Here is a 25,000-nt window from a genome sequence, read left to right as displayed (position 1 = left end):
CACCAAAATACGTTTAACAATGCTATGTTTAAGTGGTTTTGAACTATATTCTCGTTGGGTGCCCCTGAGCTGTTGAAATGTCCTGTTAGATGGTGTTGGAAGATGTACCACTGTAGCAAAAATATGTTCGTTCTGAATTTCTTGTACCAGAAACAGTCATATATTATTTGTTAACGTCTTTGCTTTGCTCATTAATCCTGGAGTTATGTCTGGTTTACATTGGCTCCTCAGCATTTCACCTAAACGAGTTATCTACCACGATGAAATACTCCGCACCAAGTTTTGTCCAAATATTAGAGTCCTGCCTTCTCTGCGATTATTTTGAAATTTTCTGCAGACAAACCCTTAAACCCTTAAAAATTGTACTAAAGCTTATAGGTCTAATCTCCAGTTGTTCACATTCCTGTTTACAATGTATATCTGTCATAAAAGGCAGACTTGTTTTGCTTAATTGAACCACAAAACAGGTTGATTTCCTCCTCTTAATAATTCACTTATCCATGATTTTTGTTTTCCATCACAGGGGCCACTTTTATAAAATGAATACTCTTCACTGTCTAGATGATGGATAAATTCTAAGACAAAAGCAATGGTTTCTGGTGGAAGTTTATGACTATATTGGCGTCTTATTTTCGGAAGTGCTGCTCCTGGATCATACATCTTACTATAAAGTCTAGCTTTTGTTAATTCGTAGTCTGTGCATGATACTTCTTCTCCTCAACTGTTAGTAAACCTGAACATTTGCTTAATTTCCTTATTTGTGTATTGCTGTGCCCCACAGTTCAACAGTTCAACCCATTTGGGACTTCCAGGTCTCTCTCTGGAGTAGCTGAAAGCTAAGCCCTCCATCATGTTAGCATTTGCATTCACTTTTTCCTGAATGGAATTTGAAAGAAGTGAAGACAATGGCTTGCTCCTTTTACTTTTTACTTCTAGTAAGAAACACCTCCTAGAGAGTGAGGTTCGCATGTTTACAATCATGTTTCCAAAACATTGCTAAAGCCAGTATGCGTGCAAAGTACTGATAGAGGTGAAAAATATTGTGATCTTATTTTTTTATTATCAAAGGTAAAGGAAAAATGTCCTGACGTTGAATTAGTCAGTAATAATTACCGTTAAGACTCCCAGATAAGCCGCACTTGCAGATAAGCCGCACTCCAAGTTTAGCAACTCAAATTTTGGAAAAAAAAAGGTTTTTCATGAAAAAAACTCGAACGAAATCCAAAGTCGAGACCATGAAGTGTTCTGTCTTCATCCAAGGCAAACTCGCCAACAATGGATCGAAAAATATTTTTAAGTCTTACCCGTAATTTTAGCTCTATAGTAGAATAAACATCATGTCCACCACTTATGACATAAGATTGTTATTATTCTGGTATTTGTTCACAGGTATTTCTCCATTCAAGGCAGTTTTTCCATAGAATTTTGCGCGTAAATTTGTTGTTTTCTTGCATGCACTGTGCGAAGCTGTGTAACCAGGAATAATATCGGACGATGGAAGACTGGACACCAAAATTTACAGCACCTTTCCCAAATGGTCTCGCAGATAAGCCGCACCTACGATTTTGATCGCAAATTTTTGGAAAAAAGGTGCGGCTTATCTGCGAGTCTTTACGGTACTGACTCTGATCTGATCATTAGAATGCAAAAAGAGTAATCCTTATAGCCTAGATTAGTTTTCTACTTTAGTCAATATTGCATACACTATAAACAAACATATAAGAACCTAGGACAGGCTGAAATTTGGCATTTTAAGACTACACAAAAATATAAGAACCTGCCGAGCCTGGCAAAGAAAAAGAGGTACTTTTACAAAAAGATCCCCCTCGAGAAAACTCCTGTTATAGACCTAATCGGCTAACTCAATGTTGTACCCAATTCAAACCCTTTGGGAATAAAACGTTTTGTTTCAGGTATTTCCATATCATTTAAATATGAATGGTACATTATAATGCAAATACCATACATGAATTGGGTACAACAGTGAGTTAGCCGATTAGGTCTATTGTGTATATATGTTTTCTTTGATTGGCATTTTATTGGATTTTTCTAGAAATGTGTTTTCCATAAAGTTACAGTGCAATACTGTCTACATATCTTATGAACAAAATATAGAAATTTATTGTTGTTCCTCTGAGAAATAAGAACCTATTAAGAAACTACATGTAATCAGCCTGAATTATGAAAAAGTAGCCTAAAATATTAGAACCTGCTCAGCCTGACCTCGAAAATTCTAGGTTCTTATGTGTGGGTCTTCACTGTATTTTGTAGGGTTACCAGTAGTAACTTTTACCCTGTTATACAAGCATGACAGTATGCCATGTTTTCAGTTTCGCAGGCTTGGAAGATCCTTGACTTGTGTTCATCTTTTCATTATCAATCCAAATAAACTGAAAAACCAACTAGTAAGGTAGAATATGTCTGGTAGAATTTTACCATGTGAGTTAAAAGTAGGAAAGTTTACCCCATCAATTTGGCATTCAAGAATTTCCTTGCAGATCTGTGCATTTGAGGCTCCCATGTTTTAAACTTCTGTTTTAAGTTCAGCCACTTTTTGACTTCAGCAGTTTTAAAGTTTGTTTCAAATCCTCCGCTGAGTTCGCTTTGACGTCAGTTCATATGACACTGGGGCACAACCAACTTGATTTTGAATAGAATTGTTTGCAGACAGGGGCTGTGGAACACTTTTGTTTACACTGGGTGACAGCCTGTGCAACCTTACATAACATGCACCACAGCACCTTAAACTGCTTATGAGGGCCACACAGCCAAACCTTTTTTCCAAAAAAGTTTTCTTAGCTTCAGGGAACAAATCATCTACTGATTTTGCACTTATGTCCAGGTTTGACCCTAATTAGATACATGCCCAATTTTGACATCCAACACAAAGTGTCCCTTTAAGTCTAAGCATTTGCTACCTATTTTCAACAATAAGATAAGGGTAAAGGTCAGCATTATTTTTAGCTTTGGGTAAATGCAGCAGCTAATCTTCACTTAAAGAGTAGCATTTGGGAGACACTTTGAGACATAAATTGTCTGTATTCTGCACTTATGTCCAGGTTTGACCCTAATTAGATGCACGCCCAATTTTGACATCCAACACAAAGGGTCCCTCTAAGTCTAAGAATTTGCTACCTATTTTCAACAATAAGGTAAGGGTAAAGGTTAGCATTATTTTTAGCATTGGGTAAATGCAGCAGTTAATCTTCACATAAAGAGCAGCATTTGAGGGACACTTTGTGACATAATTGTCTGTATTCTGAGACACAAGTGATGTTGAAGTTGGCTAGAAGAGCAAGGGGATACTTAGTGACGCTTATTAAAATCGACATGCATCTAATTAGGGTCAAACCTGGACATAGATAGTGGTATTCCTACAGGCTTGACATTTTTCCTTTAACATCATTTATGGGACGAGATTCTTCCTTCCTTGTATGTTTTTTACATATACTATAAGTAAGTACTGATGAAGACATTGTTTACAATCTCTGAGGCTCAGCTGGGACTAGTTTCTTTCTTTTTTTTTTTTTTTTCAATTCTTCACAAAGATCAAACCTTCAATAACTCTTTTTTTAAAGTTTGATATAAGCTAGACTTAACTCTAGTGAATTGGAAAATGAAACATTTGTGGCAAATTTTATGATAAATTCAACTCAACAATCGAAATTGAAAGTTGACAATTGAAGCTAAGCTGAACACAATCTTAATGTGTAATTTTAAAGGGGGAACTGAAAAAGAAACACTTAAACACTGGGGTCTCACGAACCTTTTTACGTAAGAAGTGTGCGGGAGATAAGCTGAAAATCAACTCTAAAGGAACCTATCCACGAATACTCAGTACCTTTCAAAAAAAAAGGACAAAATTACCTTTTGCAAAGTCTAGCCATAGAGTACACCGAGCTGTAACGACAACAGCAGTCCGAAAACGATCTGTAGGAAACCTCACTGAACCGTAACGCAAGTGACAGAAGCTGCTTCCACATCAACTTGACTACCTCTAACTCGAATATCAGATCACAGGTCACAGACAAGGCAATGACAAAAGAACTGTTCACACTATTTTAATAGAAGTATAATAAGAATTCATCCTGGGTTTACAATCTCAAGATAGTCCAAATGCACGTCTTGACACACTAATTCTAGACTGGATCTCTTAGCAGAGTCGGAGAACTCGAAATCTTACGGGAGAAAGATCTTTTCGAACAATTTGCGTACTTGTTATAACCTTGCAAGAAGGTTAAACTAAATACGATAAATTCACCGCTTCAAAACGTTTTTCAAAGCTTTACAGATCTTTCCGAAGTGACTGAATGAAATACCTGTGTAAAATGGTTGGCTAATCGCTTGCACTCAATACAACTTCTATGTGCTCTTCCACCGCGACACAATATGGCCGACGGTACAAGTCCTGATCTGTAAGTAAGATGCGCGCAAGCTCTTATGGGATTTTTGGCCGCTGGCGCGCTTTATTGCTCGATGTTCAAAAAAATCTCGTCTTAATTATTCCTGTTGGTATACTAAGCTTAGATAACTTATTTACAAGGATCTTATGGTCAATAAGATCAAAAGCTTTTTGGTAATCAAAGAGAGTCACTCTAACGGTTGCGCCATTTCCATCTGTTTCCTTGGACCAATGATGAACAATGTGAATAAGTGCTTGGGTGGTAGGTGATTTTGGAACTGCACCATACTGGTTTGGGAACTACCACACCCTTGTCATATCCAAACGGTTGAAATAGTCACGAAGCGATTAAAATAACACGAATTTATATTTTCAGATGACGTTCTCGTTGCCGTCGCCGTTGTCGTTGCTTAAGCTCCCTACTTCCAATTAATAACTGCGACTGAGAACAATGTTCTCGCTTTTGAAGTTTCCGGGTTTTTGGCGTTACCAGTCCCCACAATTAACTTTGATAACGACGCCCTGTTGCCCTCTTACCTGAAGCACTTGCAGAAGTCATCATAATCCATCCAAATTTTCTTTTCCTTGTTTGACTCCTCTTTTTCCTTATCAGCTTCATCCGTCTTGTCACCTTCCGTTTTTTCGTCATTGATTTCTCGCTCTGTGGCATCACCTGGCGTCTTGTCACCCTCAGCAAAAGAGCTACCTGGCACATCGAGTGATGGAATTTCATCTTCAAGAATGGTCTCAACTTTATGCGAAGAGTCCCTTTCTAAATCAGCTTTTCCAGTTTTCTCCACCCTGGACACCCGTCTTAATTCAGGAGGAGCTGTGAAGCACAACATGATATGTTTAGTGGGCACCCTGTGTCTCAGGTTACCAGACCCAAGCATCACCAATAATAAAACAAAAAAATACTAGCGCAATTCTCCCAAGAAACGTTTTGCGCCCTTTTTGTTAATTTTGCAGAAGATTAAAAGGATTAAGGCTAAAATTAATTTAGCGTATTTCCTGTTGTCTAAAATTTTTGATTAATTATTTCTTTGATAAGGCAAAGGACGTTAAGCACCTTTTCTTGCTCAAAAACTGCCTGCATCTTTGCAAAGAGATAAAACAGCACCTAAAAGTCACTAAGCACGTTTTGCCCAGGGTTGTTAGTATATACTTTACAAAATTTAGAATCCTTAGTAAATTGACCAAAGTTGCTTTTATTTGTTTCTTGAATTTCCGTAGATTAATTAATTGACAATACACAAGGGAGTTTTTTTCTTTCAAAGTTGTACACATATCCAGGATCCTTGCACCCTTTTAGATTTACAAAAAATAATCCGGCAAATCTTTTAAAGTGTAGGCACATAATCTGTAGTGGACGAACAAACATACCAGCGAATAATTTGATTTGTGATAATAAAATGTAATACCGGTAAGCATAAATTGCTATTTTGCCAGCACATATCAGAAGCCTGGTAAGCCGTGTTAGGTGCGCAGTGGTTTGTGGGATTTAGGATTGTACTTTGCGGGCGTTAGTAGGCTTAGTCATTCTACGGTCAGCCTTCGCCACATGCACAAGTCCAGTTTCGTTTATCGTTTTATGCCTTCGTTAGGCTGTAAATGATAGCGTTCTTTTACATTTGAAAAGTAATAGTGTTTTTTGTAAGAATACCCTAGAAACCCGAGGGTCGCACCACTGCCTGTCGGGGCTAAACGTTCCCTGGTTTTTTCCACCTGCTGGTTTTTAGGGGTTTTCGTGACCGGCTCTGGTGCATAGCTCTTCCTTTTATAATAGCGTTGATACAGAAATGTTTTTTTTGTGCCCATTCCAATGTTAAATAAATAGCACGGAGGCTTGGCTGGCCAACGCGCTCATATATCATCTAGCTTGAGTGTCCGGTTGAGTAGTGGAGGCAAAATAGGTCTGTAAGTCCAAGAGCCTCTCACTTGCAAATGCATTATTAAAAGGAGATAGTGGTAGCCTGGCCTCGAAAGTACGATGGTTTTGACCGCGAGTGGCCCTCGACTGGCAGTTTTGAAATCTTTCCACTCAACGAAGCAACTATCAATTTACTCCCGCATGTTTAAATAACTTTGCAATAAAATATTCCACCAGCTACGCAGGCTAAGATAGTAAATGTTAACCACACTAAATGAACATGACGATAGCAACAATCTGTTTCGCATCTTACTTTTTAGCGCCATGTCAGCACCTGGCCTTTCCATCCTGGACATTCTCCGACCCTTGGGTGAAGCCACGCCCGACTTATTTGGCTTATCCACGACGCTCAGCTTGCTTCCTACTCTACTCTTGTCTACCTTATCACCAGTTTTGGATGGCTTCTCTTTTTCTCCCCTTTCTCCCTTTGCCGACTTCTCTCTGTCTTTTGTCTTTGATGAATCTTTAGTGATAGATCGCTCTCGAAGGCTTTCTCGGCTGTCTTTGCCTTCTTTTAAAGTTTCTTTTTCTTTGTCATTCTCAGACTTGGTCTCTTCGCCCTCTTGTCTTGGAGACTGGGTCTTGGGTTTTTCATCGTGTTTGAAAACGAAATAAATAAATTCAAAATCGAGATACCTGTAGTTTGGTTAGCAAATAGATTATATGATAGAAATGAATATTTCAGGTGCAGGTTATGGTAGTCTCCTTCGCAGCCGTTGTTAGGGTCGTCACGCAACGCTCCTCCCTACTGACGCCGTTAATGGGGAGGAACGTTGCGTGACGACCCTAATAACGGCTGCGAAGAAGACTAGGGTTGTAGAGGAGAGATAGAAGTGATCCTAGCACTTAACTGGAAAGTTGACCTGTTCCCGATTGAGTGACTTCAAGCTCAGCTGGTAGAGCATTGCACCGGCATCGCAGAGGTCATTAGTTCTAATCCCGTGGAAGCCGGCTGAATTTTTCAGGCGTCTATAAAGCGACAATTGCTTCAATTCTCCAGCTAAGTGAGAGGATCACTTCTCTCTTTCGTTCAAATAGATTCTATGTTGCCTTGTCTGTTCAGTAATAGTTTACAAATTATCCTAAAATATGGTGCAAAGAAGTGGAACATGAGGGGCTCGGAGTCTGTCACTGATGTTCTTTTCAGATTCTGACATCTTCCATAATCTAGGCCGGGTGGAGATGTGCCGCTGGGACCCTGGAACCCTTAGCCTATACCAGAGCTAGTTCAGCTGAATTTTTCTACCCTATACTAGAGTAAACTCCCACCGATTTCCGTCTAAATTCCGATTCTTGACAGTTAATAATATCCAGAGGTGTTTCATGATAGCCATTTATTGAAACTGTTAAGGCTGAGTTACGTAAACTTAACTTTGCCAATTTGATTTTTTTCAGTATATTCTTAAGTGGGAATTTCTGGTTTCCTTAGTCATCATAAAATCTTCAACCCACTGGTCAGTTTCGTGAAAAATGATACCCTATTCTAGACCGAAAGGCTATGATTTATATACTCTATCCTAGAGTAACTGCTTGAAAACCATACCCTTCACAGCGGCACATACCTATATAGTCCATATACATGTATGGCAGTACCCCTCCCCCCTCCCCCGGGTCTAGCCCAAGCCACTGACCCATGCATGATTGTGTCTCTTTTTAAGTGGGGAGATTTATGTTAACAAGAAAACACATTCAAAGTTTAAAGGTTTAGTTTAAACTAAGCCTGATTTCAATTGGATACCTCTTTTCCAGCTGCTGGATCTTCATTCACTCCATCTTTTTTCTCGCCAGATGCAGTCATGAGACCTTCTTCCTGATCCTCTCCACCATCCTTCTTTTCTCCGCTATCTCCTTCCTCCTGTATTCCACCCATCGGTTTCTCGGGACGAAATTTAAGCCATCTTACAGGCGTCCTACAGATTGCAAACATCTTCAACCGTGTTTCCTGCTGTTTTGCGTGCAAAACTATTGGAAGCTTTGAGATTTTTCTTCTTGAGCAAAACCTTTCCATTATGCCTTTCAATGCCAACAGACACATGGGAAATTACAGCCTCTGAATTATTGGGAAATTAACGATACTCCCACTAGTCTTTCTTTCAACTGTTTTAACTCATTTGAACCTATGACATCATTAGTTTGTTCATTGCTATTGCTGACTTAAAGAGTAGGTGCAACTATGATCATAAATTCTGTTATCTGATAATGATACTGATTGACACTTGTAACCTGTAGGGACACTGCTTGTCAATCTGGGAATCATGGCTTGAATTTCCCAATAACCCATTGACTCCTGGGAGTGAGACTTCAAGTGCCATAACCCCAAAATGTTTTTTTCGCTAAAATGAATCTTTGCACCTGTTCGAAATGCATTACGGCCATTTTTTCCTGTTTTGACGTCACAAACTGAATTACATTGCATTAACTCTTTGTAAAAATGCATGCAGAGTAGATTGTGACGTCAAAACAGGAATAGACCCACTCCCCTTCTGACTCGGTCGTGAACAAAAGATGCTTGGATTTTCGCAACTTTCAAAGCCTATAAAATGGCAGGATTTGTTAGGAAAAGGAAGGAGGTGGGAGTTTGGGGTTAGAGTTAGGGCGGGGGGTCAGGAGTCAATGGGTTGAAGACCTAAGCTAATCTTCCTTTTGTTTGCACAAAATTTTCCTGTATAACCAATCATTGGTTCATCAACCCTAAGAACCATGACACCTTAAGTAAGAACAAACTATGTGATTTGTGGTTTTAGTTGACTAATGAGTGGTGTAATCAATTTGGCCATACCTTGCTCTGCTGACAGGAATCGGACTGACTTTATGGTTAAGGAATGGCGACATGACTTCCAGAAACTGAGGATCCTTTGGGGGCTCTGCAGGAGTCAGTACAGGCTCTACAGGTTGCTTCTTTTTCTTTTGCCGTATGAGCTTCCAGCGGGGGATCTGCACAGGAGGAGGAGGGGGTACCAAGGGGCAGTCTCTAATTGTTGTCAACATGATGGGGTGGGGGTGGTTGTGAGACAATCCAGCCTGGCGAAGTTTCTCTGATGCATCTGCCTACAACAGGGTCAAAACGAGACATCCAATTGATTTTCTAAAAAATGGAAGAGTTATTATGATTATAATCCGAATAGCAACTCAGGGTGGTCTAGGCTTCGTGCACCAGATAAATACGAGTTGGGCACCTGGAGAATTCAATTTCCGAACATAGCCGGGAAGATCAAGTGAATCAAGTTGTTTATTTCACAGTTCAAATACCATTATGATCTATCTTTTTAGAGGTTCTTCAGTAAAGAGATTGATACAGATTCCATCGCTTTCCATTGACGTCGAGTTCGAATGTACCATGGGAACCAAAGATTCTGATTGGTAGCTTATGTCACGCATCAATTGATTTCAGCATCCATGGTTTTGAATCAAGAAGTTCGATTATGGAAGCCAAAACGCAGTTTGGCTGTTGGCGCTTGAAGTTGAGATTCTGCAGAATTATAAATGCAGTATGGCATTTGGGAGATTTTCTTTCACGCAACCCAGTGTCCCAGCAATGGTGAGGAAAATCAAGGCTATTGTTTTCCACAGATGCTCCATACCAAGGTTTTGTATCGACCAACTTTTTCTCTATTATAATATTTCCCTCAAACATTGGCATCCCTAGGAACAGTGATGACTACTAACTATTGAAATGGTTTCTGCTTTTTTGTCAACGACAATACTGTCTGGGTGGCAGTGGTGAATGACATGACTGTTAATTATTACCCCTGGCCGTATTGAATGTTATAAGAATGCTTTTACGCAATTGACGAAAAGAGATGATTCTCAACCCCTTCATCCCTAAAATGTCCCCTGAAAACAAGTAAAATCATCTGGCGTTAGCCAGAGTAAAATCTGTCTTTGGAGGGAGTTAATTGGTTAAAGGGGACAGTTTTGGAGTGGATGAAGATGTTGGTAACCCTTAGATTCCTGAACTGGGCATCGTTGAATAGTCTGGCATTAGACAGAGTAAATTTTATAAATGCCACCCTTTGAGCGGAATGGGTTGAGGAGTAAAGTAAAATTATTTACTCTACTCACCATTTCTTTAAGTACAGAATGCCTCATGGGTGTATTGGGTGGATGCAAGTAGCTAGCAAAGATGACAAACTCTGGCTCCTTTGGTACTTCTACAGAATTTGCTGCTGGGGTGGCTATGAGAAAATAACAGAGAAAAAGATTGAAGTAATGCATTATGTGAACCCTTGCTCAAAGTAAACAAATTATTTAATGTTCTTACAAAGTCGCTGCTTTATTCCAGTCATCAGTTATGTAATTATTTCTGTTATCTGTCAGCTTACTTCACAAGCTGGATACAACGTAAATATTGACTAGTTTTTTAGTCATTGACTGTAATGTGATGTGAAATTTATTTGCCATGCATGGTTAATAACATACATGTAGAGGGCAAAATTACTAAATGCCGATTGGCTGGGCAAAATTACTTTGATTGTTTTCACGTAGTCAGTGTATTTTTTAGCAAGGCTGGTTTTATTACTTTGGTGTTATTGTACATAAAATTTCATTCAGTCAATCAATGCGATTGCATCTACTGAACCCTGAATTACCTTCCTACAAAATTGGGCAATGGCATGCATCTTTGACATTCTTAATAAAAGAAAAATTGCCCTTAATTATGTCCAGTAATCAAATGTGGCCGAGTAAAATTAAGGATTAATATCTGCATGACTTGGGCAATTTCTGAAACTTTCTGAAACTTCTGAAAATACCTGCACATGATATTGCCCCCATTCGAATATAATTTACCAAATAGTACTCAAATTAAGAAATTATGCAGCTGCTCTTACATGTACCTCCTTTGTCCTTATCCTTATCTTTCCCTTTGTCCAATCCAAGCATTTTGTCAGACTTCATAGATTTGCGATCTTTGTCCTTCTCATCTTTCTTCTTGCCCTCTGTACTGGGCTGTTTCTTTTCTTCTGGAGGAGGAGTGTTTTCCAGCTTCCATCGTGGCAAAACTTGCAGAAGAAGCTTCCATATTTCACTGATATGACCACACCTTTAATCAAAAACATAAGATCAAGATTCAAAGTTATGATCAAAATGTTATGGCCGTTGAAAATAATGTAATGGTGATCAACTGCATGTTTAAATATCTTTGAATTATTCTTTTGAATGACACACTATCCATTTCTAACCTTAGGGGGATTATCTCTGGCAACCACCCGGTCAGTGCATGAACAACAGTGAAGTCACCAAACTCACTTGCATTGTAGCCACTGGCATAACTGTCAAGGTAAAGAAGGAAGCAAGATGTTTGTTATAAACAGAAAATGTGATCAGCTTGATGAAAGGCAACATCACTATCGTAATGATTACAATATGACCATCAACCCCTTGGTCGTTATAATCATTATTGCCCTAGTGAATGTTGTTGTCTATGATGGTGATGATCGTGATGACGAGGAATGGGATACTAATCTTGTATAATTTCTTTGATTTCTGGAACTGTGAACTGTAGTTTGAAATGGTTGAAATCAACTTAAGGTCGAATCTTCAGTATCGTCCTGAGGAGCATGGAAGCTAGCCTAGGATAAGTTAGAATAACAAAGTGCCTTCTGCAAAATTCTACACTGCATGACTTACTCTAATGAAGCTACTTTTATAAGAGCTTTAGAAAGCAGCATAGGCCACAGTTCATTTTCATTTGGTGTGGCAGGTAAGAGAAGTTTTCCTTCCTCATCAAATGGCATCCAGTCATCAACTGTTACTTTCCGCCAAGCACCCTGAAACACAATCAACAATTGAAAGCCATTAGTAAACATGTCAAAGAAAAAAAGAATACTGTAAACAGCATCTGAAAAGCTGTAAGTAAAACCATGTAAAATTATTAATTTTGGGAATGCTTAAGTACCAACAGCTGACGAAAAGAGTTGGCTATATACTTCACTCAGTAAAGTTGGCTATTTTTTTCCTTAAATTAAAAAAAATTAAAAAGGCAGTTTCTTTTAACCTGAGATTAAAAGTTGTTTGCACAAGCCAGGACAACATGAACTTGTGTAAACATGATCATATTGCTTTTGAAAATGGCTTTTGCCAGTGTTTTAAAAATGGCATGCCCACAAACACCACTGGAGAAACTGAGCCATAAAGGCCCCTTGTTGATCGAGTCGCTTCAAACCAGCCGCCAACTTCAGATGTTATTGAAACCCCTGCAAACACATCTATCACATTACCATCCAGAATATCCTGACACAGTATTTTCCTCCAGGGTTGTAAACAGGCAGTGCTGAGCATTTTGTCTTTTCTTTTGGCCAAATGTGACCCCATGGCTTCCAGGTGTTGTCTTCAGCCAGAGCATCCTTGTCCTTCTCTTTGTCTTTATCCTTATCTTTATCCTTGTCGCCTTTGTTACTCTCCTTGGCGTCTTTTGTACCTCTCACCTCAACTGGATCCACCTTGAAGTGCTGTTTCCACAGGCAGGTCACTTGTCCAATGATCCAGCGAAGTAACTATCCAGTAAGAAGTGATGACAAAAATGTTTTTAGGCTTGTAGTGAGAATTCATGAGATTCTTTCAATGCAGGCAGAACTGGTAAAACCCAGGTCCAAACCTTGCCCATTAATTAAGCAGTGCCACGTAAATTCTGCTTTTGGGAAAAGTGAAAATGCAACTTAACTGGCCCGATATGCTTGTGAATTGACACCGAGATTGTTACATTCTAGAGCTATACATGAATATTCACAAAACTGCCAATCCTGAAGCAAACTTAATCCCTCATACAGGGATAATTTAGGACTGCAGCTTACAGCTGAAGGCTGCTAATACAGAGGTTATCAGTCACACGCGCCCTAGCCTGCAACCACTCTTTTTCATTGTCAAAAACTAAAATCGGGTGGATGTCAATCAAAAATGTTTCCATTCCAAGAGTCCTACATTCATAAATTTTGGTGGCAGTTAAATTTGTCATGGATACATTAAATTTTTTGGTTGACAAAATAATATTATGAAGACAATTCAATATTGAGGCCTCCAAGTTAAGGTCCAAAAGTTGAAAAATGGGAAAGCTCAATATTGGTACCTCACTGTGTGTCAAGTGATCATTTGCAGATAGAAGATCTAGACCATCAGTCAAGCTTTTTGTGTCTACTACCACTGGTGCCTGAAACGAGGAAAGCAATACACATAGATCAATGATTAAACAGAAACATAATTATTAAAATTATGTACAATTGGGTTCCCAAAGAACCTTAACTATTGAACATATAGACAAAAAGAAACTTTATTGAACTTTTGCAAATTGGCATAGAATTACCCTCAGCTGGTAATAACATACATGTACACAAGTCGTCACCTTTTGACAAAGTTCCTGTTGGCTTGGCAGCAACAGAACTGTGTATTTTGCCCGACTTATGCCAGATTACATGATTACAAATTGAATCTGATTACAGATTTAACTAATACTTTTGAGTGCTGTGACAACCAAGTTGGTCTAATTTATACTTGTCTACCTTTTCCACAATAAATTCACAAGGTCTCTTCCAGTGATCGACTTGGCCGGTAATTGAAGCTGGTAAGTCTATCCTGCCTTCAGGATCCTCATACGGGTGCTGTAAGATCAGGAAGAAACTCTTGGATTAAAACCCAATCCATAAGCACTTTTTAAAACTTACTGTGCAGTTATCTACAATATTTACTGATTAACAAATTAAACTTAGTAACACTTATCATGAAAATAACATTCAACATTCATCCAGTTCTTTGTACGAAATTATCAGAACAGAAAAATTGGTAATTTTTATTATGGTTATTTCTTCATTTGGAAAGTTCATCAAGGGTCAACCTTTCATGCATGTACAAGTACTTTAAGACATTAAAAAATAGAAGCAAATTGGTGTACTGTTAGAATAGACTTGTGCTGCATTCAAGTAATGCTCTAACCACCGAATGGAGTTGTTTCTCAGTCGGTAATTCACAATTCAACTCCTCTGCAACTCTTGATTTGTACATAATTAGTCAACTGCATGGTCTGCTTCCTATTGATTCTTAAACCATTGTCCTTTTTGTTCGTTTCTAAGCTTTTTTTTGTTGACCCTGAATCAGTGAGTAATACTGTCTGCCATTAGCCTGTGCCTGAGAGTAAAATCTATAAGTCTCAATCTCAAGAGAAAAACCCAGAAGAAGTAAAAGTGAGTTACGACTATCTTGATTTAAATATTCTTTAACATAATTATTATCTATAAGGGCGCACTGGATGTGAAGTGATAGATAACCAACGAGGTGCGGCGCCGAGTTGGTTATAATGATTTTATCTCCAGCAAGCCCAAGTAAAATAATATTGTTTTTTTGAAAACTCCAGGATCAATAACTCCTCCATGTATCAATAATATTGCGACTAAAGCATTGATTTCTGTCTCGGTCAATTAATTCTAGTCCAAAACGGCCTCTAGCTGTCTGCCATTTTTTCTCAGAGCTGCAAAAATGTTTTCAGCTTGCTTTATTGCTGATGCGTGCCTTGACCATATAAGGAACAGCAGGTATATGAACTGATAGCCTGTGTCCGGCGAACCAATGAAAATGCTGGAAATCTGATATCCATAGTTCATTTTTTTTTTTAAATAATAAGGATTATTATGCAAACTACATGTATTTGTCAGACAGTGTTGCTTACTAGGTTAGGACTTTTGCCCTTCTCCTTTTCCTTTGCTTTGTGAACTATGTCCTGGAATTATGAAATACATAAATGTCAATGTAAATAATGCAGTGCAAAACACTTTTCCTCTTCAGGAAGAATTTGTGGCTTTATTTAGGTTACATCATTCTACTTCTTTATCTCTGGCTACCAAAAAACTGGAGATGAAGGTATGTTCCCTATTAAATTATCCTGGCCACAGGTTCAGCTGGTAGTGTCATGGAAAGCTAGGTTTTTACAATCATTAGCCATTTAATGGCTTACAAGTACATGTAGTTCCCACAACTTAACTGACCCAGTGAATTAATTTTTGGTACACTTGAAAGATAGGGTTTTGGATTTTATCGCACAAAAGAAGTTGTTTGTCATGCAGATCAGTGCAGAGCAGACAGTCTTCCCCTTTAATTGCCATAGAGTTTTTTGCGGTCTCTTACATAGTGATACAATCTGAATAGCCATGGGAATTCCAAAATAATTGTTATATTGTTGAATTCTACTTTCACAATAAAAAGGATGTATCTGAACAGATACACAAGTCGTGTAAGTTATGATACCCGGTACATCCTACCCATTTTTCCTGTCCAATATCTTGTTCATTCCATTCAGGCCAAATGACAATTGGTTGTTTAGCTTTTTTGGCTTTTTCATCTTTTTCATTCTGTGACCCTTGAACACTTGGTGCCACTGAATGCCTGTGAATAACATCATGCATATAGTACATGTAGATCATAATAAACTATTATTTTCCAAAGGTAGAAGCAAAATTTAAGCAGTAATAATGGGTTGTCCGTCTGGTAATGTTTGCAAATTAAGTCATCAGCATCTTGTACATGTCGAAAAGACTTAAAAGAGAACAGAAGTCGATCAAAGGCCAGCATTATTCAATCTGAAGCTGATGTCAATGCCATGACGTGGATAATCAACCCTTAGTCAGAAGAAGAAGTTAGTCAACTGGGCTTTGAAAACCTCAGTACTGGATTTACACACCTACATTCACATTAAGGTGACTAGCTACTTTACATGTACCTAGCTTACAGTTGTATGATTATTGTACAATGTAGAAGTCAACTTAAACAGAAAGTAGTGTTAATATTGCAAAGTTCTACATGTTCTATAGTGTACTGTATTACAATATTATCACACCTACTTTTTGTAAATAAAGAATTTTCACAGTTAGCAGATGTACAATTTTTTCCCATTTAACACAAATCATAGTCTTACTGTCAACTTTAGTTGTGAATACAATCTTACTTTATCTCAAAAACCAATATTATTAGAAACATTAAAAAGTAAAATTAAAGAATTTGAAGCATAGAGTTACATGTATGCAATTACCCATACTTTCTGTTCCTTGTATTACTAGGACCAAGTAGGCTGCTCATGTCGTTGGGAACAAAAAGTCATCAATAAATTTAAAAACAGTTTTTATCTGCAGTGAAAGACTAACCCCTGACAACGCCAAATTTTATACCAGTAACAACGCATCTTAGCAACTGAAGCATCTACAAATATTGATAGCAAAATGTTGACACAAGAGACGAATGATGCATACAAGCTGAATGAACCAAACTCACTGCCAAGGAAAGGTACTCAGAAACATAATAGACCTGAACTCGTTGTCTGAATGAGAGCATCTCCAAAATGTGTCTACCCTTTGTCCCCTACTTAAGCATCCTAATTCAAGAGACGTCTGAACACAATCTTACTGGAGTATTCAAATTATTATGCTGTTTTTCCTATCTTTAACAGTCATCCTTGATGATGGGTAATGTTAGGGATGGAGTAACACTTTCAACGAGACTTGGCTGATTTGAACCAGATTGCAGATGTTAGTGAGTTAAATACTACTAAAAAACATAAGGTACATGTATTATTGACCTTAGGAAATTTTAAAAGGATGTTGTAAATCATAGGCATGTACTAGCTAATTTCCACAGTCTGAGTGGTTGATTGTGTCTTTTCCATGAAAACAATGCACTTGTGAGCTATATGACCTTCAAGATGAGCAAGCATAAGTTAGAGCAATTAGATTACAACTGTTCAAATTAATTCTCGGAATTATCTCAATCTACATTCAATAATAACTACATTGTCTACAATATTGATATGAATAATCCATGGTCTCCAATATGAGAAACTTGGATGATCAGACATTTATTTTTCAATAGAAGCAGTAAAGCCTGGTTTTTACTGGCACGACACAAGTGTGACAATCAACGTTGACATAAGAATCAAACTCAACCAACTGGCATGGCCTCTGCCATTTTGTTCTAAGGTTTAGACACGGGAAGTCTGGAATGATTGCTTTAATTGGCCAGACACGGCCAGATGAAGCAAACTTCCTTGTGCTTAAAAATATAATAAAAAGGTTGACACTGGCTAAAATATTGTGTTGGACGTTTCGGCAACTGCTGTTGCCTTCCTCAGCGGGGATGAAAAATGCAAAAATCTAACGGCGTCCCGATGGTACACGATGCGTATAAATATAAAATCGCACTTCAAAAGAATATTTTAAAAAATGAAATAGACAATAAAAACGAAGGTCTCCAGAGCACTCTAAAATATTTTTACAAATTCTTTATGTTATTGTAAACGTTTGGAAGTGCGATATGCTCGTTTATAGCGTTCGTATCTCGTAAGTGCGATTTTATATTTATACGCATCGTGTACCATCAGGACGCCGTTAGATTTTTGCATTTTTCATCCCTGCTGAGGAAGGCAACAGCAGTTGCCGAAACGTCCAACACAATATTTTAGCCAGTGTCAACCTTTATATTATCTTTTTAACATGCCTGGCTACACACCAAACTTCCTTGTGCTTATGCTGTGTTTTGTTTTCACACAAGGCGAGGGAATGCGGGCATAAGCACAGTTGCACAAGGAAAATGAACAATTTTGATTTTGTGCTTGTGCTTGCATTAAACCTGGTTTTCACAGTGATTTAATAACTGCTCTTGTGCTTGCGCTTGCATCGTTAGTGAAAACCAGGCTGTAATATGTAATACAAACTTGGATCATATTGTTCATGTAAAATTGTAAATATACAGTTAGTTGTAAATTATTAATTGACTTGTAATTATGGGTTGAAAGTGAAAACGGATAGAAATTTTGTTAACTGCTATAATTTTAAAGAGAAAACAACAAAAGTTTAGGGGTATGTATCGTATTTATTTACAACAATTCTTAACGTCAGTACAGCTATTTTTTAGTTTTATTTCTTCTGCCCACACTTGGTTGCCTAACAAACAGTTACATTTCGAAAAAAAATTGCTCCAATTATTTCATACGCATACTTTTCTTGTTCAAAGCATTCAAGATAATATTCCAGCCAAGAATTTTCATGGATGCGTGACTTTAACCTCACGAGGAAAATAATTAAGATTGGTTATGATCCCGCTACGGATAAATGAAATGATTTTAGAATACAATAGCATGTCCTTTCATCTAGCTGAGCTGCGGAATAAGCATAAAGATGCCAAAACTCGATTTTATATATATTGTTTACTTGCCTAAACTTGCCAGAAGACGCTGCAGCAAGCCTGAGCTCTTTCCAAGGCGTTTGTCTTTTGGAAGACATTGTTGATGGCTTGAAGGTGGTAGCTATAAATGCGTTTGCGATACTTGTCACAATTATGTTCAATAAACTTAGCTGGTTTGTTTACAAGCGAATCCAATATTGGTTTTCTTGGAGGGAATAAAATTAACAAACGTGGGCCAAATCGACAAACAAAATGAAATAAACGGCCGGCGGTTTATTCGTGTCGTTTCATCTCAAAGTTCTCATGGAAACGACGTTTGCCGAAAAGCTTATCTTACATGTACCGGAATGAAAACCGAACCCCCGAACTCATTTCCTTTGATTAACCCTTAGCGTCACAAAACGTTGAAAAGCACTTCTTATGGCCTATATTTTCATCAAAGATATCGAGAGTTACCTGTAGAGAAACTATTTTCAATTTTTTTTTCTTTATGCGAATTAATGTATAAAGTGTGCACAAATTAGATTTGCTGCAGAAACATATTGGAAATTTGACCGGCGTTAAATTGTTTTCACTGTTTTTACGATTACTTTATGCCGACTTTTTTAATTATTGTAAGTGTAAGCGGTTTTAATAAGCTTATAATAAAGATTAAAGCCTTGCAGCCTAATGGCTAGAATTTTATCCCTGACCGGCCAAACTTGCTTTATGTACCGTCTGGCAGACATTTTAATTGAAATATAAGAAGTCTTTGTTATATTTTATCAACAATACATAGCTGCAAGTTGCCAAAAACCTGAATCTCGTTTCGAGCAAATAAGCTTAGTCCGGCCAACCTCCATATGGTTTGATAGATATGATTGTGCTAGAAATCCCGCAGCATTTGAGGCCAAAATGTTAGCTTAGTTCGTCATTAAATCTTAGTCTAATGTTGAAATAAAACGGAAAATCTCTTACTCTGGTATGGTTCTAGCCGCAGAAGCAACCCTCTCTTTGGATTCTTTCTTTTTTATTCCCTTGGAAGCCATATTTACCCAAATTTTCGAGGATTTTTAAATTTGGATTAGTTGGCGCTTGGCGCTTTGTTGTCGCGGTTGTCACTAGTTGTCACGTCAACCGGAAAGAAAAAAGAACCTGGGTCGAGCTCAGTTCGGCCCGCACTATTTCAGCGGTGATTTTTGTTGCTACGATTAAAAAGAAAAGAATCGATTCACATGGACCGATCAATGTCATTAATTAAGAAAAAGTTTGCAGGAGTTTTGAAAGGTTCTAACTTGGGGAATTTGAAGGTTTGCGTCTAGTTTCATTTTTTGAGCCCTCAGTTCGCGATGGTCACTAAAATCAGCTACGAAGAGGCTCGAAAGATCTTAGGAAATGCTGATTTACCAGGTGAGTATCTCGCGTTACTGGTAGGTATTACCAATGTGATTTGGAAAGCGACACGTCTTTTTATTTTACTCCTGTATGTCAATAATTTATCCGTATAGTGGTTTTAACTAAAACGCTCTTGGCGTAAATGAAAAATTCATTACAGGTTTTGCAGGAGAACGGATAACAGCTGCACTTTCTACAAAAGGATTGAGACGGGTAAGTCAAGTCGTCAACTTGACCTGTAATAACAGCTCGTTGTTTATCCATTACTCATGGCTGTCCTTGTATTTTGAAAGAGATTTGCAACTGACAAATGCTGAACAAATCCCAGGAATATAGCTGTGTTTTGTTTCTCGTGTTGTCGGGCTATAAAATGCCTGTACACGTACAATTAATTGCAATTAATATTACGGTACCCATCTTTGCCCGGATTTTCCCGGGGTTCTCGCGGGGGCCTTCCGCGAGAAACCATCAGTAAGAGCATATGGGTTAGTGACCTCAGTAAGATATACTGTTGATCTTATCTTTCTTTACTCTTGGGTTTTAGAGTAGCTTGGTGTGTAAACTAATATCTCCGAACATTTACCCTCCCAACCATGATATACTGCAGAGGACAGAATGACCCGGGGAATTCTGTAGCTATGCCCTACTCTTAACGGATAGTGTGTGGGTTCTTTTACATCCAGTAGGGTTTATGAACATTGATGGGCGACCGTGACCGTTGCTTTCCGTGACCTAAATGGGCTAAATTTCAGAATACCCCGCCACTTATTTACATCTCATTGAATAAGAATAGGCTCTATTGTATTAAGTCTCATTCTTCAAAAGAATAGTGGTTAGCTGTGGCGGGGTATTCTGAAATTGCTCCCCTAAATGTGACACTTGTATACTGTATTCTACGGTGTCTAACGTTAAATGATTTTACCAATTAAAGTTCTGCGTTTTGGCTTCCATCAATCAAATTTCCAAACATAGCCGGGAAGATCTCTGCCTCCAGAAAGTGAAAAAATGATAGTAACTGGATGTTCTTTTTGCCTTTTTTTCCAAAAAAGGAGTCCATTCTTGAAAAGGGAAATAAGCAAGAAAGAAGAATTTCTGCAGCCATTGAAATTCAACGTGTGTGGAGAGGTTATAGAACTAGGTTGGTCAGAACAAGGTTATATTTGCTATTGTTGACAGAAATTTCATCCAGCTGAACTGCGGAATAAACATAAAGATACCAAAACTCGATTATATATCGCTCGTGGATGATCAATTACCCTTGAAGTAACAGGCCGTCATTGACACTGTAAACAACTTTGTGGGGGAATGGAAATTCCATGCTGTGTAAGGTTCTACTGTTCAAGGAAAGTGACCATAAACTGTTAAAAGACCTGTTAACGAAGAAGGTTTAACGGCAAGAAATGTAAGCTTGAAATAAGCTTATACTCATCACCAACAGCTCTTTTAGGAGCCACCAAACTCGCAAAAGCAATGACCAATGCTCTCTTGTTGTTGTAATGTAGCATTTATTCCAGTATTATGCCATGAAAGTGTCCATTCACGGAAATTCACAGCACCTTTCCCAAATGGTCTCGCAGATAAGCTGCACCTACGATTTTGATCGCAATTTTTTGGAAAAAAGGTGCGGCTTATCTGCGAGTCTTTACGGTACTTGCCTTTTTTGTAAACATGAACAGATCGTACATGTACATCATCATTGTGTTATTAACATGATCCCCATTTTAAAACTTCTGGCTCACCACAAATTTATTTTTGTGACTCTATTTAACCAGACAATCATGCAGATAAACCCTAAATTGCAGAACTTAGCATGAAAAAAGTTACAGTTAAAGATGCCAAGGAGTGTTTACTAATAAGGTTCCATTACATATCAGAAGAAGAAAGGTGTTAAACTACATGTAGTATTAAATAATCAATAGGTGAGTTTAAAATTTTCCTTATTGGCTGCCAGTTTAATAAAAGATGTCATTGTTTTTTACAGATGCAAACTTTTTGGAATACTTCATCCTGATGCAAGTGTCAAGTCTATAGTCTTTGGCAGCAGGTTTGCACCAAGTCCATCAAGACTCAGTGATGTTAGAACAGTTACACCAACTTTCTCTCACATAACATCCCAGGAACTTGATCTTTCTGATGATGCCTTTCCCAAAACAAAGAAGAAATACAAGGAGTATTGTGAACATACAATAAGAGAACAGGGGCCATCTTATAAAGTGATGACGTACATGGAATTCTGTGCTGTGCTTATTCAAAACTGGTGGCGTCTAATGTTACTGAATCCAGATCTGCCCAGACCACCACCCCCAACTATATCTAGGGGTTTGTCTGGAACAGGAGCTGCTGCTGAACGCTCGAGTACTGCTGACACAGAAAGGTCAGAAAAAAAGAGAATCCTTGATAGAGAGGAGGCTGCAAAAGTAATTCAGAGGTCTTGGAGAAAACATATTGTAAGAAAAATTTATTAGACATTTAATAATTAATGGGTACCTCCACCCCAGCAAAAAAAAAACACGGGAAAAATAAATACAATTCAGAATTTCTTGGATTTATTTACAAATTTCTCGGGTGCTGGCATCTTACTGGGATGTGTTTTGTTTCACCTATTGTTATTATGCAAACATACTTTGTATCAGAACAACCAGACAACCTTAAATTACATTATTATTCAAGATGGCAGTGCCCAGGAAATTATAAAAGCGATTCTGAAAATCATTTTTCTGAAACTTTTTTCTTTGCAAATTTTGATTGCATACATTATGTCACCTCCAGTTTGAAGTTATTCTCAGTTCATGTAGGTGTAGAGGTCTCCTAACCCATTGACCCCTGAGAGTGACACTAACAGATTTTACTTTGTCTAACACCAGACGATTTCACTCGTCAATGGGGGGTTTTCCTAGAGTATTTGAGGTGTGAATGGGTTAAAAAGATTTTGTTTCAAATTGGTGGAAGGTGGAGGAGAAAAAGGAAGACATTTTGTTCAACAAGGGGTGAGGGACATATTATTGGGAGTGGAGAAAAAGCCAGAGAGCTCTTAGGATTCTCTCTGAACAAGGTTGAGGACCCACACGGAGTCAGCCTGCCGACGGGTTGGCTCAGTTTGTTCAGCAACATATTACTGTGCAGGAGGTGGTGGGACCAAAAATTCTGGCTGGACCAACATTGTTGAAGGGTCTTTAAATAACTGAGGACAAAGTGCTGCCTTGGCAATGACATCTGCAAAATATTATTGGCTACATTCTCTAGTCTTCTCGGATAAGGACAACAATCCGTAGGCCCCGTCTTACAACCCTTCAATGTTCATAACCCTGTGGGACATAAAAGAACCCACACACTATTCGCAAAGATCAGGGCATGGAGTTCCCGCTATTATGGTCTGTCCTCTGTGGTATAGTTAGAGGGCTGCTAGTGAGAAAACTATCAAAGGTTAATTGCATCTCCCTCTCTAAATGAAGTTATGTTAAAGTATCATATCGTATTGCATAGCCCATTTATAGCAAGAATCAAGTGAATCCTATCCACACATTAAGGCATTAACTTGCACTTGGCCTGCTTGCCCCGAGTCTAACTCTTCCGAACAGGCCTAAACTTTATGATCATGTTGTACAAAGCTTCATAGGGAACTCTCCGATCTCTTCTTGTTTTTCCTGTATGTGATTTTTGCAAGGGTTAAGTTTAGTTCTCTAAAATTAATGAACCTCTTGAATAGGCAAGCAAACAACACTGTCTGCTTACACTTTTACATCCATGTGTCTTTGCAGTGTATTACTACCGGTAAGCTTTGTTTTCTTTTACCAAACAGCGCTGACAGATTTCTTGCAAAACAATGTTTTCTTCTTTTTAGGATATGCAAGTTTACAGATACTATAGAGATCTGATCAACTTTAAGAACCGTGGAGATCCTTCATCAATGCTGAAATGTATAAACCCAAGAGAGGTTGGTCTTGCTACAGTAACAACTTGGAATTAATATTTTATTGATAGATAGAAAGATGATTGGCAATTACGACCTATTTGTGTTCATAGTAAATTATTATTATTGTTTCTTTTGAAGGCTGAACTTTTGGATGCAGCTTCTGGAGTTCACATAAAATTTAGATTGGCTGGAGTAAGTTTGATGAAAACTGTGTGCGTAGATACAACATCAAACCCCTGGGGACTCCCCTATAAGTTTGACTGGGGTGCTTGATAAAAGCTCCAAAATCTTATTAGCTGGAATGGCTAAACTAGTTGACTGCGCAAAATACAAGAGACTTGAACGACTTTGTGCGTGCTAAAGGACTTGCCAAAAAGAAACCTCTGCTAGTAGGGTAATATGGTTTAAGGTTTCCATGATTACTCAGTTTGAGAACCACATTAATTCTTCAAGCAGTCATTTTAGATGTAAGTCTTAACCCTTTAGTGGTTAAATTATCCTCTTATTGTAGCCTGAATCTAAGCTGCTCCTCCGCTTGCAAAGTCCCTATTTTCGAGTGACTTAGTGAGCGGATGAGGCAGCTGAAATTCAGGCTAACTCTTATAGGTACCACAATCGCTTCGATCATTTTTATACAATGTAGGGGTCTCCCTTGGGTCAGATTAAACGTTGCCTTCTGATGGTTTAGCTTCAGGAAAAAATATCATTAGTTAGTTTTGGATGTGTGGACACTTTGTTATTTCAAAATTCTTGAATAAACTGCATTACGGTTGTTGAAGAAACTGTCTTAAGGTGTATATAGCAGTAAATTTAAGCCAAAATCGGTGCAAGGGTATGTTTTTTCTCTGTTGTGTTTTTGTTGGGGGTAAATGCTGTTCCAGTATTTCAGAACAACTTTTGTTCAGAAAGTCTAATAATTTTTATTTTTAGTTGGCAAAATGAACAGAAAACTATGCAAAATCACATAAACTTTTGGTTTCTGGCTGCTTTTATTGAAACTTGTTTGAGTTTATTGATTGGCACATGTAATCATAGTTGATATAATTTAACTCGTCTTCAACTGTTGCGTGTAAGAATTTCATAGTTCTTTGGATTGAAATAACAATACTGTTGAATTACACATTTTAGTATTTAATATGAAGTCCATTGAATTTGCAAACAGGAGAAATTCCCTCCTAATATTTACTACAAGATTTTTACTCATCGCAACATCGTTGACGTGTGCGCG

At 38.1% G+C, this 25,000-nt stretch overlaps 2 protein-coding genes across 4 annotated transcripts in view; one reads left to right on the top strand and one right to left on the bottom strand.

Annotated features, from left to right (window-relative positions):
* Window positions 1–19,616, bottom strand: part of LOC138052858 (androglobin-like) — a 50,322-nt gene extending 30,706 nt beyond the window's left edge. Inside the window, exons 1-14 of one of the 3 annotated variants that reach the window (XM_068899443.1) lie at window positions 19,443–19,616; window positions 15,575–15,698; window positions 14,986–15,036; window positions 13,826–13,924; window positions 13,396–13,476; window positions 12,551–12,826; window positions 11,961–12,100; window positions 11,513–11,602; window positions 11,168–11,373; window positions 10,395–10,507; window positions 9,112–9,380; window positions 8,071–8,242; window positions 6,586–6,913; window positions 4,940–5,231 (exon numbers count right to left, since the gene is read on the bottom strand). In XM_068899443.1, the coding sequence (XP_068755544.1) occupies window positions 4,940–5,231; window positions 6,586–6,913; window positions 8,071–8,242; window positions 9,112–9,380; window positions 10,395–10,507; window positions 11,168–11,373; window positions 11,513–11,602; window positions 11,961–12,100; window positions 12,551–12,826; window positions 13,396–13,476; window positions 13,826–13,924; window positions 14,986–15,036; window positions 15,575–15,698; window positions 19,443–19,513 (2,312 nt within the window). In that variant the 5' untranslated portion in view covers window positions 19,514–19,616. Of the gene's footprint in view, window positions 1–4,939; window positions 5,232–6,585; window positions 6,914–8,070; window positions 8,243–9,111; window positions 9,381–10,394; window positions 10,508–11,161; window positions 11,374–11,512; window positions 11,603–11,960; window positions 12,101–12,550; window positions 12,827–13,395; window positions 13,477–13,825; window positions 13,925–14,985; window positions 15,037–15,574; window positions 15,699–16,347; window positions 16,462–19,442 lie in introns of those variants that run through there. The other 2 variants (XM_068899442.1, XM_068899444.1) reach the window with 2 other exon arrangements.
* A 72-nt stretch (window positions 19,617–19,688) lies between these two features.
* The window catches only part of LOC138052859 (protein MFI-like), a 12,703-nt gene continuing 7,391 nt past the window's right edge, over window positions 19,689–25,000 (top strand). Inside the window, exons 1-7 of the mRNA XM_068899445.1 lie at window positions 19,689–19,874; window positions 20,020–20,072; window positions 20,909–20,997; window positions 21,841–22,306; window positions 23,701–23,793; window positions 23,911–23,964; window positions 24,935–25,000. The exon at window positions 24,935–25,000 is cut by the window's right edge and continues 85 nt beyond it. Of these exons, the coding sequence (XP_068755546.1) occupies window positions 19,814–19,874; window positions 20,020–20,072; window positions 20,909–20,997; window positions 21,841–22,306; window positions 23,701–23,793; window positions 23,911–23,964; window positions 24,935–25,000 (882 nt within the window). The 5' untranslated portion in view covers window positions 19,689–19,813. The remainder of the gene's footprint in view (window positions 19,875–20,019; window positions 20,073–20,908; window positions 20,998–21,840; window positions 22,307–23,700; window positions 23,794–23,910; window positions 23,965–24,934) is intronic.

This window comes from Montipora capricornis, chromosome 6 (assembly GCF_036669925.1).
Source record: "Montipora capricornis isolate CH-2021 chromosome 6, ASM3666992v2, whole genome shotgun sequence".
NCBI classification, from domain to species: Eukaryota; Metazoa; Cnidaria; class Anthozoa; order Scleractinia; family Acroporidae; genus Montipora; species Montipora capricornis.
Note: the sequence above shows the minus strand (reverse complement) of the source record. Positions and strands in the feature narration are given on the sequence as shown.